At 34.6% G+C, this 14617-nt stretch overlaps 1 protein-coding gene across 1 annotated transcript in view; it reads left to right on the forward strand.

The window, feature by feature from the left end:
• The window catches only part of LOC129236403 (uncharacterized), a 391692-nt gene that overhangs the window by 215338 nt on the left and 161737 nt on the right, over nucleotides 1-14617 (forward strand). Inside the window, exon 10 of the mRNA XM_054870777.1 lies at nucleotides 9396-9534. Within this exon, the coding sequence (XP_054726752.1) occupies nucleotides 9396-9534 (139 nt within the window). The remainder of the gene's footprint in view (nucleotides 1-9395; nucleotides 9535-14617) is intronic.

Below are 14617 nucleotides of genomic sequence, written 5' to 3' on the forward strand. Positions count from 1 at the left end.
CGAAAAGAAAAAAAAATTTAAAATAATTAAGAATTAGTATACACTTGAAGTACATGCAAGAAAAGAACAAAAGAGTGCTATTCCTTTATTTATTCATAACAAATGTTGTCAAAATTCTTGTGTCAAATTCATCAGTCAGTCATTCGTTCTTAATTATTCATAAAAATGGAAGAAATTGAGGAAGTGGGACAACTTGTCGGAAAAAAATTAATAATCGGAGGATACATTTATGTCAGATCCAAACCGTCGAAAAATAATCAATTCTATTGGGACTGTCAATTGGTTCGAAGAAAAGAATGCAAAGCGCGGGCAATTACATTGCAGACAGTTTCTGAGTTAATAGTTTTAAAAGGCCCTAAAAAATCTCCTCATGAACATCCGCCCAAGTTAGAGCGACACCACGTCAAACCTGGATATCACTCCAAAAACGATTACGCACAATAACGAAAGAATACCAAAGATATAAAGAAGAAAACCAAATTTTGGAATACTTAACTAATTTAGCATACAACATTCAAATATCCTAAATTCACACAATTCAATTTCTTTCACACCATGCCATATAATTAAAACTTGTTTACAAAATTTTGAATTTTAATTATTTATTAACATTTTTATATAAAATTTATTTTTATTTTTTCGGGCATTTTTCGGGCATTTTTCGGGAAAATTAATAAGATTCGGGTATTCGTATTCGGGCAAATTTATTCGGGTAAATTATTTTCGGGTGATTGGGTTTCGGGTGAATGTCCATTCGGGCATGTGTTTTCGGGATTTTGACCTGGAATCGCACCGTGCTGGCTCTTTTGCTGACCACTTATACCCATTTTTTCCACAAAAATATTTGGTTACACCTATTGACTCAATTGCGTCTTCTCCATCTCCATGTTCATTAGCATTGTCAATTTCTTTAGCAACATCTTCCTCGGAAACATCACATTCACTTCCTTCTTCATCTTCAATGCTCATTATATCATCTGTATCACTATCTTGAAGGCAAAAATCAGGATCAGCAATTTCATCATGAACGTCACTGATTTCGTCATCGTCTTCCAGCAATCTGGCTATCGCTAAGTCATTTAATTTGCTTGAATTTGACATAACCTAATAAAATAGGTTGCAATAAATCGTAGGAGTAGTCAAAATGATTCCACGAAAAACTAACGCTAAGCCTGAGAAGTGGTATTTTATTTTCTATTAAATACTTACGCTTAGTCTGATGTGGTGGTAAAATAATTTCTATTAAAAAAATACGTAACCCCGGACGAGTGGTAATTTTGACACCAGCACTGGTATATCTCCGCTTATACAATACCCCCGACTGTAGAAACACAACTGAATAATAATCATAGGATAACGAGAAGATACGAAGATAATGAAATTGATAGCGCCCAACTGCAGAGAGTGAGAGAGAAAACAAACTACGAGGTGTAAAATTTACCACCACCTCAGTAGTTAAAGGTTAACGAACAAATTTTGATACTACTAGGCATCACTTGCATGCATTACACCAGCTCAATTAGATTTTTAATGATGAATGTGCGAATAAAAAAATTTAATTGAATAAATGCCGTTGTTGTGCAAGAAAAAGAAACATTTGCATAAGATTCCTTTTCCGGCAACATCCTGTTTCAATGTATATATCTTAAGCAATATTAAGAAAATCACTTTCACGTGCAATTCCGCGTTCCTCCAGTGCTTACATTGCGAGCACCTTTCACACTCCAATACTCCAGTACTAAATTTTATGTTTGTTACTCAGCTGCGGATTCTCTGAGGTCACATTAAAACCGCTATTTTCCCAAATTAACCATTTAACATTAAAAACACATACAATCAGCGTTTCATTTTTCTTTCAAATGTTGTAAAAAAAGTGGAGCAAGCAGAGTAAAGCACTACCGTGGGGCACCTGAGCGTATGAGTAATATTTCCCTTACACTCAGCATATGCCTGTCTTAACAAGAGTTCACTTGAAGACAAGCAAAATAATATCACTGAAGATATGTATGCCTGTGTGCATATGAGTGTGTGTCTGTTCTACTATGTCCTTTGCTCAACTAAATAGATGACTGAAATGATGAGAAAATGAAATTCATTTCGTGTTGTCAGAAAATGGAAAATAATGACAAAACACCAACTTTGAATAGCGGCGCATGAGGCGAAAGCAGCGGGCGTTTACTTATACGTTAGTGGTGGAAGCGGAAGAGTCAAAGCTTCGAGCAAGGAACCTAATCGAAGCGTACAAACACTCATTCGGCCACAAAATGCAGAGTGTAGAGAGGTGTAGTTGCGGGTGAGAGTGTGTGTGTACACTGCCCAGAAATTTTAATAGCACGGAATAGGCGTTCTTGCAGCAAAAAAAAAATCAAAAATTAGCGCCAAAGAAGGCACAAAGCATAAAAGCTAGAACAAGCATGAAGGCAGTCTTGGTAACACCATTTTCATTTTCATTCTAATTTCGAGTATGATTTTTATTTTTATTTTTATTTGAATTTGTATTTGCAGTCTTATTTTTCAGTTTCCATTATCTTCTTTCGTACATTTATTCATTTATTCATTCTGTTTATTCATTTGCTTAGCAAAAATGTTTCCCTAATGAAAAACGACATTAATAAATATAATTGAAATGGGTGGAACGTGTTTCGATGTTGCCCCCGTAAGGCTCAGACAAAAGGAAATTTAAGATTCAAAGGAGCTTGGAGACAAATATGGGCTCCTTTCGCGTGCTAGTGTATGTTCAATGCAAACCTATCCATGCAGATATACATAGATAGAAATTCTGCTGCCATTCTACTTATTTTTCTGCTTCCAGCCGAATAGAAATATGATAATCTACAAACTAGAACCGCCACAATTAGATCTAGTTATATATGTACAAGTGCGGCTAAAGAGATAGCAGATAAAATCCAAGAAAATCACTCGGGAAATAAATCTATTCTTAGAATAATATATTATTTTTTTTATTTTTTCACAATTGCACACACAGTATTTATAAAATGAGACTAATGAGCAATTTTTATTTGATAATTGAACTTGTCTTAAGAAGCATTTTACAATACAATCGCTATTCACTTCCCATAAGCTCTGCTACCGTTGTCAGTTTCAGCAGAATTCCGCCGAAGTAAGCTGGATGCTGCATCGTTGACAAGATTTTTTAGTCGTCGTTTGTGAGCTATGGCAAATTGCTTCGTTACTTTAGTCATAGTTGGTACGCCAAGACCACGATGAAGGTCTACATGTAGAATGGCATTGGATAGACGTTCATACATACCTATTACGTAAGATATTAATGTTTTTATGTTTAAAATGGACTTAATTCAATTGAAAGGAACAGATGCATATAAATAAAAATAAAAAATAAAAAAAACTAAAGTTTGGAATTCCGTCAACATATAATCCTCTAAAGACGCTAATCATTGGATGTTTGACCAAAGTGCCCTTCTGATTTGTGGTTGGCGTCTTGATGTTGATCAACAAGTGGAGCGATCTACGATATTATTTCACCTACGAAGGATAGATGGGTTTCATGGAAAATTTTTTTCATGGCAGAAATAGGCTCGAGATTTTGCCATTGCCTGCTAAGGGTCGACCGTTTCTATGAATTGAAGTTTCCTGCCAGCATCACCTCCATACTATTATTTATCGGGCAAAAACCACAGCCAACCAGAGCTATTGACCTAATGGAGAAGGTTGATGGGATTTACGTTGGAGCACTGACTCAGGCTATCGAGGAGACCTTAATCGCCTGGCTGCTACACACGGACATATGCAGAGAAAGTGCTCTACAGTCAACTTCTCTGAAAAATCCCCACAGTTTCTGCAACGGGGGTTAAATGGTAAACCTAGCTTTTCCGCGTGTGTGTCGATCGTCCAATGGCCGGACGACTCTCGCACAACTCTACTAATTTTAATTCAGTTACAGTCAAATATAGCTCATTTGACGCAAAATTAAATTTACTAACACAGTAGTGTACTAAAAAAAATCCTCAATATCGGATAATATCGTAAAAATTATGTCAAAGTTGAAAAAATAGAGAAAAAATAAAAAAATCCAAATACTTCCGTCTACAGTCTCGTCAGTTGTCATTTCAGAAAAAATGTTAACACACTGTCAAAAAGGCTTGTTTTTGTTCTTTCGAACTAAAAAAGCAAATTCGAAATCGGATGGAAATTGGCGAAGTTCGGAGTTATTCTTCACATCAACCTACTGAAAAACGGTTTTATGGCCATAAAATGAGATTTTGGGGGTGTATTGGAAATTTCTCCTATACCATTCTTTTCAGTTTTTCATAAGCTACAACCCTCACCATGTCCGATCCAAAGTTTTTTCGCAACTTTTTTTTTTTGTACCACAGTGTAATTATCCTATTAATTATCAAAACCTCGGTAGGCAATGGCAACCTCCGAGTGTATTTCTGCCATGAAAAAGCTCCTCATTAAAATATCTGCCGTTCGGAGTCTGCTTGTAACTGTAGACGCACGCCACAAATAGGAGAAGGAGCTTGGCCAAACACCCAGAAAAGAGTGTACACTCCAATTATTAGTTGTTTTTTTTTTAATTATCAAAACGGCGCTTTAGTGCTACTTGAGGAGTGCCAGACGACACATCAACCATTTCACCTACCCTGTGAAATTTATAATGTAATTGTATTGAGAATTCCCAGTTAGCTAAGCTCAACAGAAAGTGGCACCACTGATTTATTTTCACCGCAGTTGCAGTTGCACTATAAATACATACATACTTTCATATAAGAGTCCCGTCAGCGTCCAAAGAAGGTGTACACCACATATTGGCAAGGTTTGACTATTTTCTTTTTTTTATAAGAATATAGTTTATACTAAATGAAAGTTTCCAAATTTGTACAAAAAATTCGGCGAATTAAAAAAGTCCTAATTTTTAGCAGAATTTATGAAAACAGAATTTCCGGTTCCCAAGATAGATCTGAATCTTTGCTCTGAAATACAAACACCCAACAGAAATAATTAGCAGACCAGAGTCATATCTGACGATAGGGTTCATTATATTTTTTACTGACGGCTCAAAGATGGACTCCGGATGGCACTGAAATTGCTACTTTAGACTCCCAGACCGGTGTAGCGTCTTCCAAGCTGAGATCTCCGCTATAGGCAAAGCAGCAAAAACGATGAGACTAATGGACTTATCTCCGGCGAACCCTACAATTTTTGTTCATAGTCAAGCAGCGACCAAGGCACTGGCCTCAGGGCGCATCAATTCAAGATCTGCTAAAGAAAGCAGAAGATCGCTCTCGCTTATCCAACAACACAACACTACACTTTCTTGGGTTTCCGGCAAGGCGAATTTATTACAGGTGACAGCAAACACATATAAGTAAAACCCTACATCTATTTGTTGTTGCGTTTGGTCCAAGCATCACGTCAAAATCAGTAATCAAATGTAAACATACGAATGTAAACATACCAATACATACAAACAAAGCATATCATTTTGACGTAAGCCATACCTACGGTGAAAAATTCAGCTGGGTGAATGCTGTCACCTTAATAAATCCACCTTGGTTTCCGGCCACTCTGGTGTGCAGGGAAACTAACGTGCGGATGAGTGTGGAAAACAATGCTCTGTGCTTGACCTTCAGCGAGTGGTAGACGACATAAATTCCTCTAAATGTACTGCACCCAGCGATTGACTTGAGCTTAATAGCGGAAACCATTGAATAGTGGTCACCGATTACTAACTGCAGTGTCTGCAAAGCGCCAAAACGGAATCTTATGTGCACAAAATGACTGCTTGGATTCAACTACCAGCATCCTCACAGGTGCAATAATGGGTCACTGCGCTACTGCTCTACAACTCAGTAGAATAGGTATACCTTGCAATGACTTCTGCAGGAGTAGCGGAGATGAAGAAAAAATTGAGTCTGTGAATTTCCAGCACTTCAAAGTAGCCGTGTGAAATCTCTTGACGATTACTTTTTTGAAGACCAGGGAAATGGAGGGACTAGTCTCACTGGAGGAACTAGTTACCTTCTTAAGATCTAAGTGGCTTATTTAATTTAGTTCGGGAATGGAAGGGCCACTTAGCTAGAGCCACCGAGTGTCTTGCCTTAGACAAGGAACCAGGCTAACCTAACCTAGCAAAATTAAAAAAAAAATTTGAGTATGCAATTTTATAGTTCACTGAATTGTAGTATAAGAAAGTTCTATTTGGAAGTGGCTCAAAATTCGCGTTGTTTTTTGACAATTTTTATCGCTGAGGTGTTGCGCATTTCACCCATATAAAGAACTAATTTCATAAAAAAAATAACGAATTTCATTAATCAATTGCCGTATCCTGCCTTTGTGCATAACTACCAGACGGTGGGTTAAAAAACACAAAAACAAAAAAAAGCAAATAAAAAATACACAGTAAAGACTTATCACTTTCTTTTGACGCTGTCTGGTTGCGTACGTATATTTTTGCAGCATATTCTGTATTGTTGATTGTCAAAAACATTTATAACACTCTTGCGGCTTATTGCCACGTCATCTTACTTGTTACTGTTAATTTTGTATTCATGAGTATTCGGTTTTTGAGTTGTTGGCTGGCACCACAGGATTTGACTTTAATTAGACTAACTTACAATATAGTATATATTTATATACATAAATATATGTACACATTAAGTCATATCCCTTTGTTACCTTAGAACGTGTTAACGGTACAGCAGCCGTAGCATCAGCATTCATTAGACACAAATACATACATACAGATCCGCATTTTGTTTGATAATTTCCAAAAAAGCCATCCTTCAATTAACTTGCCTCACTAGGTTTTGAATTTATTTATGTAGTAATAATATTTTGCCCAAATGACTTACCGAGCGCTAAGCTGCCAGCTGAACTTAGATGTACAAAACAATTTTCCTTTCTCGTGCTTAAGTGCGAAACAGCGAACAACCTGGAAATTCCGGTGGGGCTGTTTTTACTTTTGAGCATATCTGAGCAGCAGCAAAAATTATAACATTAGGAATGAGAATAAAATTTGTTTTGTTGTTGTGAGGCCCGCTTAAAGATTAACTAGTTGCACTGAAAGCGTGAATGTTTTGGAAAATGCCTACTTTTTCACCAAACTAAGTTTAATTAGAAATGTCAAATTTATGTGGGGAAGTTGGTTAATTAAAATTTAATTATAATGTTAACGAATATGCTCCTGTACGGGCGACAGCAATCTACCCTCACAGCTGACGTCCAGTAAATAGATATTTATCTTATGGAGGGAACATTTTGTCTACTCTGCTGAATGCTGCAGACAGCGAGTAATTGCCTTCTCTCAATCAAACCACGAAGAAAAACGAAAGTAAGTTGGATGGCCAAATATGCGGAAATGCTGCCTTCTGAACTCCAGTCTGAAAACAGTCTGCGACAATTCCGTGCAAGGGCAGCGGGCTGATGGAAGCTTTCTACGCGGAGGATTCAAAAAGTTCGCAGAACGAAAAGGAAGTGGTTTCGCATTAAATATGAAAATAAATTATTAAAGATATGCTTTATTTTGCTGTGGAAAAACTGATTAGTCCTAATCAGCACCGGATTTACATCAACGAATTCTGCTTTCAATTTTTACGGAAAAATGCTTTACGTGTTTTTGAAGTGGCGTCCAGGCTGATAATTTAATGCAACTTCCTTCAAAATCTTAGTTGCTAAGTTAGCTATTTTTGGTTTTCATTCAATCTCTTTGTAGTGGATGAAATCGTATTTGGAAACTAGCAGTTCTAATGTTGGTTATTGGTAGTAATTCAAAACACCCGCCTAGATGTTGTTTTAAAATAAAACACGTAAAAATGTAAATTCTTTCAGGTTTCCACTTTTATTCAAAATGCGGCTCTTAATGAAGCTATGAGTATTGAGATCTACCCTCCTACTTTCCGTTAATTGAACTATGCTTCAATCCGCATATGGTGATGATTGTGAAAATTTACGATCGACGCAAGTGATTACAATCGATAGGAAAAACACTTAGTGACGGTGTAAACCCATAAACCCAGCCGTCCGCATAAGGGATTATCCCCAGCAAACATTGAAAAAGTGTGTGACTTCAATAAAATGAATGAGAAATCCTCCGTATAAAATTCATTGAATTGGAATTGGGGGTTCCTCAGACAAATGTGTATCACTTTTTCACCGAGTTATTATTTTTATGTCTTCGTGAGCTAAACTACAGATTTCTTCCGCACAAGGTGATAGGCGACGCATCAAAAGTTGTGAATGAATTTCTGATAGCGAATTATTTTTCTACTCCATGGACAGTATTCACTTGACTTGGTGTTCCACGACTACTATTTATTCCCGACACTACATTTGGCGTTGAAAAAAAAACGACATGGATCGATTGTAATGAGTCAAGCCGCTTTGCCCACCACCATACAAAAATTCTAGTATCGATACAGTATGCAAAATTTTGTTTCAAATCCGAAGGCGAAAATATTTATTACTATTTATTTATAATTATGAAAGTTTATATTAAATTACGAAACGAACGAGTTGCTAAGACTATCGGCCAACTGATTCATAAAAAATACTTCCGCTGTTTGTAAAATCTTTAGCTTTTTTGTTTGGAATATGTTTTTATATGGAAAATTTAATAATATTGACAGCTCGAGGAATTCATATTTGTTGTTTTTTAAATAATCTTTATTGCGATCCGTAATACTTTCCATTAAGAATTACGCATTTCAGTGTGTCCTGTGGCGTTAAGCTACTGTCAAGCACAATCTTTAAAGGCAAGGATAAATATACAAACATACGCTGACACACATACATACACATGTATATATGTAAATATATACGATTACAATGCAAGCTGACTGCCGCAGAGAAACTGAGAGTGGCTTTGGTGGAAAAAGGCATAAAAAAGAAATATTCAATACAATTTGCCATTTTTAACGAAAACAAAAGAAAAAAACTTAAGTCGGATGAAACTTAATTGAGTAGGAAATCATATGAACCAATGTTGCTAGGCCTGGTTGTGGTGGTTTCAAGTGCTATGGGCGCGCGTTTGCCGTTGTTTGAATGAATTGCTTCCGAAACGGAGGCATTACCAGTTAGGGTTTGCCCTGCGAGCGCATGACACAGATGCCCAACTGGCTTTCATGTTTAATGATGCCCAAAATTATTTGCTTTGTGTTGCCAATTTCTTTTCGTTTTTTTTTTTTTCGGCTAAATATTATCCGATTGTCGGAAATGCTTCGAATAATTGTACAAATGTGTACTCCCCACATAAGCGGCAGTAATTGGGTGAAAATTTTCGAATTCGCTTGTCCTATTAATAATTGCACAGAGATGTAAATTAAAGAATTATTTTTCTCCATTGCCATTATTATTGATTTCACTTCATTTAAAAATGTTCAAAAATATTAAATATTTAATTTTTCTCATTTCAGGGTATGCGTATGTCTGGTGAAAGTTCAGATATATTATACCTGACGCAGTTGGAGCGCGAGAGTGCGGGTGCCTACGCCTGTGGTGCAGCCAATACGGAGGGGGAGACGCGCAGCTCCAGCTTAACGCTGAAAGTCCAATGTAAGTAAAGTAGTTGCATAAATCGATTGGATATTAAATGAAAGCAATGCGGTAGAAATATATATTTTAAACAAATATGCCCAGTCCTAAGATGCTTGAAATTTATTTAAGCGTTCAATTGATTTTATTCTCAATTTCCGATAAAAGTAAGAGAAAAGCAAACGAAACCCAAATCTCTTACAAATTTCACTGTAGTCACTTTCGAACCGTATCAATTTCAGATTAGGCCGCAAATCCCTCAGACCAAATATGCGTTTCTTCGACTTGCCTTTCACCATTGTTATCTGCCACTTTACTCCACCTTCTCCTCTAAGCCCACACTTTGCGCTAAGCCGCAATGAAATGCGAAGCGTTTCGATCTACTTTGAAATTTATGCAAAAGTTACAAAAACACACATAAACACATACATTTATGTATGTAGGTATATATCGATAAATACATATAGTTACATTGGATGAAGGGCCTAAGCAAGGCTATACAGAAGAGTATCGTGAAGAACAAAAGCTTGAGGGAGCAAAAAACGGAATAGCAATGCTGGTGGTGAATCTCAGTTTATCAATTCAAATGGAAATTTCACGTTTTGACAGAAACATTGATATGCAGATTTGTTGTGCTACAATTCGCAGGGCATAGAAGCTGCTGAACAGGCACTGCTGCAAATACAGTATCTCTGCAAAAAATTAAGAGTGGAATAAAAGCAACTAATATGAAATGAAAATAATTTTGATAAAATAAGATAAAATTAAATGATACACGTTGAAGTGAAATAAAATTAAATAACACAGAGAAAATATATAAAAAGCAAAATAAAAATTAATTAAATTAAAGTAAGTAAAGAAAAATGAAAAAAATGCAATTAAATTGAATTGGAATAAAAAATTAAAACAAGCAAAATAAAGTAAAACCAAATAAAAATAAAATCCAAATAATATAAATTATTTAAAAAAATTATTTGTTAAAATATGTAAAACAAGCAAAATAAAATTTTAAAAACGAAGCTACATTAAATGAAAATGTAGCGCAAAATAAAGTAAAATAAAGCAAATTTAAATCAAAATAAGAGTTACTCAAAATAAAACAAATAATAACATTAAAATAAAAAGTTTACCTAATATTACCTAAACTAAAACTAAGATAAGTTAAATTGAATGAAAAAAATTAATTAAAAAAAATGTACAAGAATGAAACAACGTGAAATAAAATAAAATAGCTTATAAACCTAGAAACAAAATAAATAAAAAGAATATAATAGAAAATGGAACAATATAAAGTGTAAAAACTAAAATTTAATAAAGAAAATAAAACTAAGAGAACTGATAAAATAAAATTAAATTAAATTAACTTCTAAACATATATAAAAATAAAATAAAAAATAAAGTAATGTAAAAGACAACAAAAGGTAATATAATAAACCAATAAAATAAAAAAAATTAATTAAAAGAAAAAATAAAATAAAAATAAAACAATATAAAGTACAGCAAAATCAAATATAATAAGAAACAAGATTAAATTAAATTAACTTAATGAAAATAATAATTAATAAGTAAATATTTTATTTAGTAAAATTAGGAATAAAATTGTATTAAAGTAACTGCAGAACTTGAAATAAAACTAAGTGATTCAAAATTAAATTAATGAGGGTAAAAATTATCACTTAAAATATTTATTAAAATCAATACAAAAATTAAATTAAGTGGAAATATTAAATTAAAAAAAAAAGATAATATAAAAATAAAACAATATAAAGTACAACAAAATTAAATATAATAAGAAATAAAACCAAATTAAATTAAACAATATTTAATATGCATTTAATATTTATAACAATTAATAATTAACAATTTCTTAATAATTTTTAATAATAACTAAAACAGGGAAGAAAATGAAGTTAAATTAACTTGAGAACATAAATTTAAATATAAAAAACTGTAAAAAAAATAAATTATAAAATAGAAAGTTAAGCAATATAAGTAAATAGAATAAACAATTAAAAAAAACGGTGTAGAGTAGCCACAATTGATCGAGTCCAAAGAACAGTCTGCCTCCTGATAACAGGATGCTTAAGTACAACACCTACTAAGGCTCTAAATACGTTGCCTCACTTGTTCCCTATCGATCTGGCTGGCAAAGCGATTGCAGCGAAAGCAGCGACACGCATGAATGCTATATCGAAATGGAATAAGTATCTTGACCATTCGGCCATACTGAACAGGAACACTGTTATCTCTTCCGACATAGACTATCATGTAAGTCTTCCATCACCACCTTTGCTATTCTCCTGTTCACTCCCAACTAGGGAAGAATGGAAGACAAATCTAACTGAAATCGATGGCCCTGTGATTATGTATACAGATGGTTCAAAACAAAACGGCAAAGTGGGATTTGGAATCTTTTCCAATTCCCCTCACATCAATCTATCATTTAGATTACTCGACTACTGTAATGTATTCCAAGCGGAAGAATGCGCTATCTGGTATGCTGCGAATACTCTCTTAGAAAATAGAATATCACTAGAGGATATTCGCTTTTTCACCGACAGTCAAGCGGCCGTTCGAGCACTCAGCTCCTCTTATACCCACTCTCTTAACAAGATAAGTGTTCAGAATTCTGTCCAAGTTATCTGGATACCGGGTCACAGTGGATTCGATGGTAACTGCAAAGCTGATGAGCTCGCAAGAGCTGGAGCTGCGCAATCAAATGTTAGTAACTTACCCACAATCCACATTCCGCTCTCAACATGTAAAATGCTCATTGATCGAGTCTTTCACAGCATTGCTGATCGAAGGTGGCGAGTGGAAACTACTTGCGTTACGACCAGACAAATCTGGCCATCCTACAATCTAAAACAGACAAAAACCCTTATAAGTCTTTCGAGACACGAACTAAGGCATATAATATCTCTTATCACCGGCCACTGCCTTTTGGGCACTCGGCTCGGGGTTCCTCAAAACGACCTGTGCAGATACAGCGAGGACGAAGATGAGAAAGTATCGAGCAGACATTTGCTGTGCAGTTGTCCCGGTCTAGCCAGAAGTCGACTCGCTTTTCTAGGCTCTCCAACAATTGACAATCTTTCAGTACTCTCGAACCTGAAAATCGAATCTCTCATCAATTATATTAATATCTTTGACCAAAATCTACAATAAAAATCTCGGTTAGGTGGGGAAATCATATAACATAATGAGCTCTAGGGCAACACAACGGACCCAACTTGCGGTCTATGTGGCACTCCGATGCGGGGTCACCCTTAAACCAACCAACCAACCAACCAACCATAAACAAATAAAATTACTATTAAATGAAAAAATTTAAGCAAAGAAAAGAATTAAAAGAAATAAAATTAAATTAAGTTAACTTTACAAAATAAATGTAAATAAAATAAAAAATATTATATAAATAAAAAATGTATTTATAGCAACAAAATAGAATATAATTAAAAGATTAAATTAAATCAAAAAATTAATAAGATGAAAAAAATAAATAAAATAACAATAAATTTAATAAAATAAGAGAAAATAAAATAAAATTAAATTAAATTAAATTAACCCTAATCTCCTAATTTTAAAAAGTTACACAGATCCTAAAGTGAGACTCCGAAGCTCATGTAGACAAAAGTGCTGAAAAACATAATTTTGGTAATTTATTTTTTTTTTTTAATTTCTAAATACATAGCATTAAAAAAATTTTGATTATAAAGTAAGTAAGGACAAATTATTCATTACATTTTTCAAAAATTTTCGTAGTTGTAGAATTCTGGTTACAGATATTTTTTTCCATTTGTTACAAATTTGTTTCTGCATTTTAGATATTTTCATCGGACAAAGATGACAGCGCTTTCATTTTAGGGTGACAGAAGTACAGGGTTGCGAATCAACAGATGGTGGTAATACTGTTTTAATGGCTGCTTGTGTTTCTGTTCGCATATATTTGGCAGATTGTCTTTTCTGTATTTGTGACTCCACAAGGCTTTCTCCTAATTCCCGCAAAAAGCAATATCTTTTGCTTTTCTTTTTGTCGTGCCACTCAGGATGAGTTTTTATCCAAATATTGTTGGAAGCAATACCTGCAGCATTAATTAAATTCATAACAAAAGCAAGGGGCCATCTATTGCACTTGCGCTTGATCATATATTCGTGAATTAGTTGGTCAAATGTGTCTACGCCCCCTTTGGTTTTATTATAAAATTTACTGATCTACGAAATTTTTTTTTTCCTTTTTCTTCAAAGGCGTTATCATCAAGATGCATAGTTGACATGAAAATAACTGCTTTTCGTGCTTTCGGAACATGAGAAGCAATCGTTATATGTTTTTGAAACAAGAAGATTGTTGAGTTAATGTCTCGAGACTTGTTCGGCAAAAATTCTGGCGGAATACATGTTTTGTTTTTTCTTAGCGTCGCCACCAATGTTAAGCCTTTACTCAATAGACTCTCAGCTAATTCTTTACTTGTGAAGTAATTGTCCATCATTACATTACGGTTAGTACCATTACGCATAGCTCCTCAACAACTTTTTTGGCAAGATCAACAGCCCTTAGATTCCCATCTTTACCCGCATATGGAATGCCGCGAAGAGGATATGCATTAGCACTGTCGCATAACCACCGAATCTTAATTCCATATTTTTCCAGTTTAGATGGCATATACTGAATAAAGGGACATCTAATACGGCAAGGTAGCAACTGTTCGTCAACAACAATGTTCCCCGTGGGCATATAATACTTTCCAAAGTTGTGATTAACTTTATCCCAAACAGAGCGTATAGGTGCTAACTCATCCGTTTGATGGCGGATACTTCGGGTAGAATTATTGTCAAAGCGTAAAAATCTTAAAAGTTCCTCAAAACGTTTAGCGCTCATAATGGCTTTAAAAATCGTTATTCCATACAACTTGGCCCAGAATAACTTACAACTTTGATTATTTGATTTCATATGGCCAGCTATGATTAAAAGTCCTATAAAAGCAAGGAGTTCATCTTTGTCTACCACGTGCCACAATTTTCCTAATTTTGAGTACACTGTTGATCCTTCTTCATTCGTATACCTTATAATTTCATCACAAAGTTCATCGTTTATGAAGAGTTT

Source organism: Anastrepha obliqua, chromosome 1 (genome assembly GCF_027943255.1).
Source record: "Anastrepha obliqua isolate idAnaObli1 chromosome 1, idAnaObli1_1.0, whole genome shotgun sequence".
NCBI lineage: Eukaryota > Metazoa > Arthropoda > Insecta > Diptera > Tephritidae > Anastrepha > Anastrepha obliqua.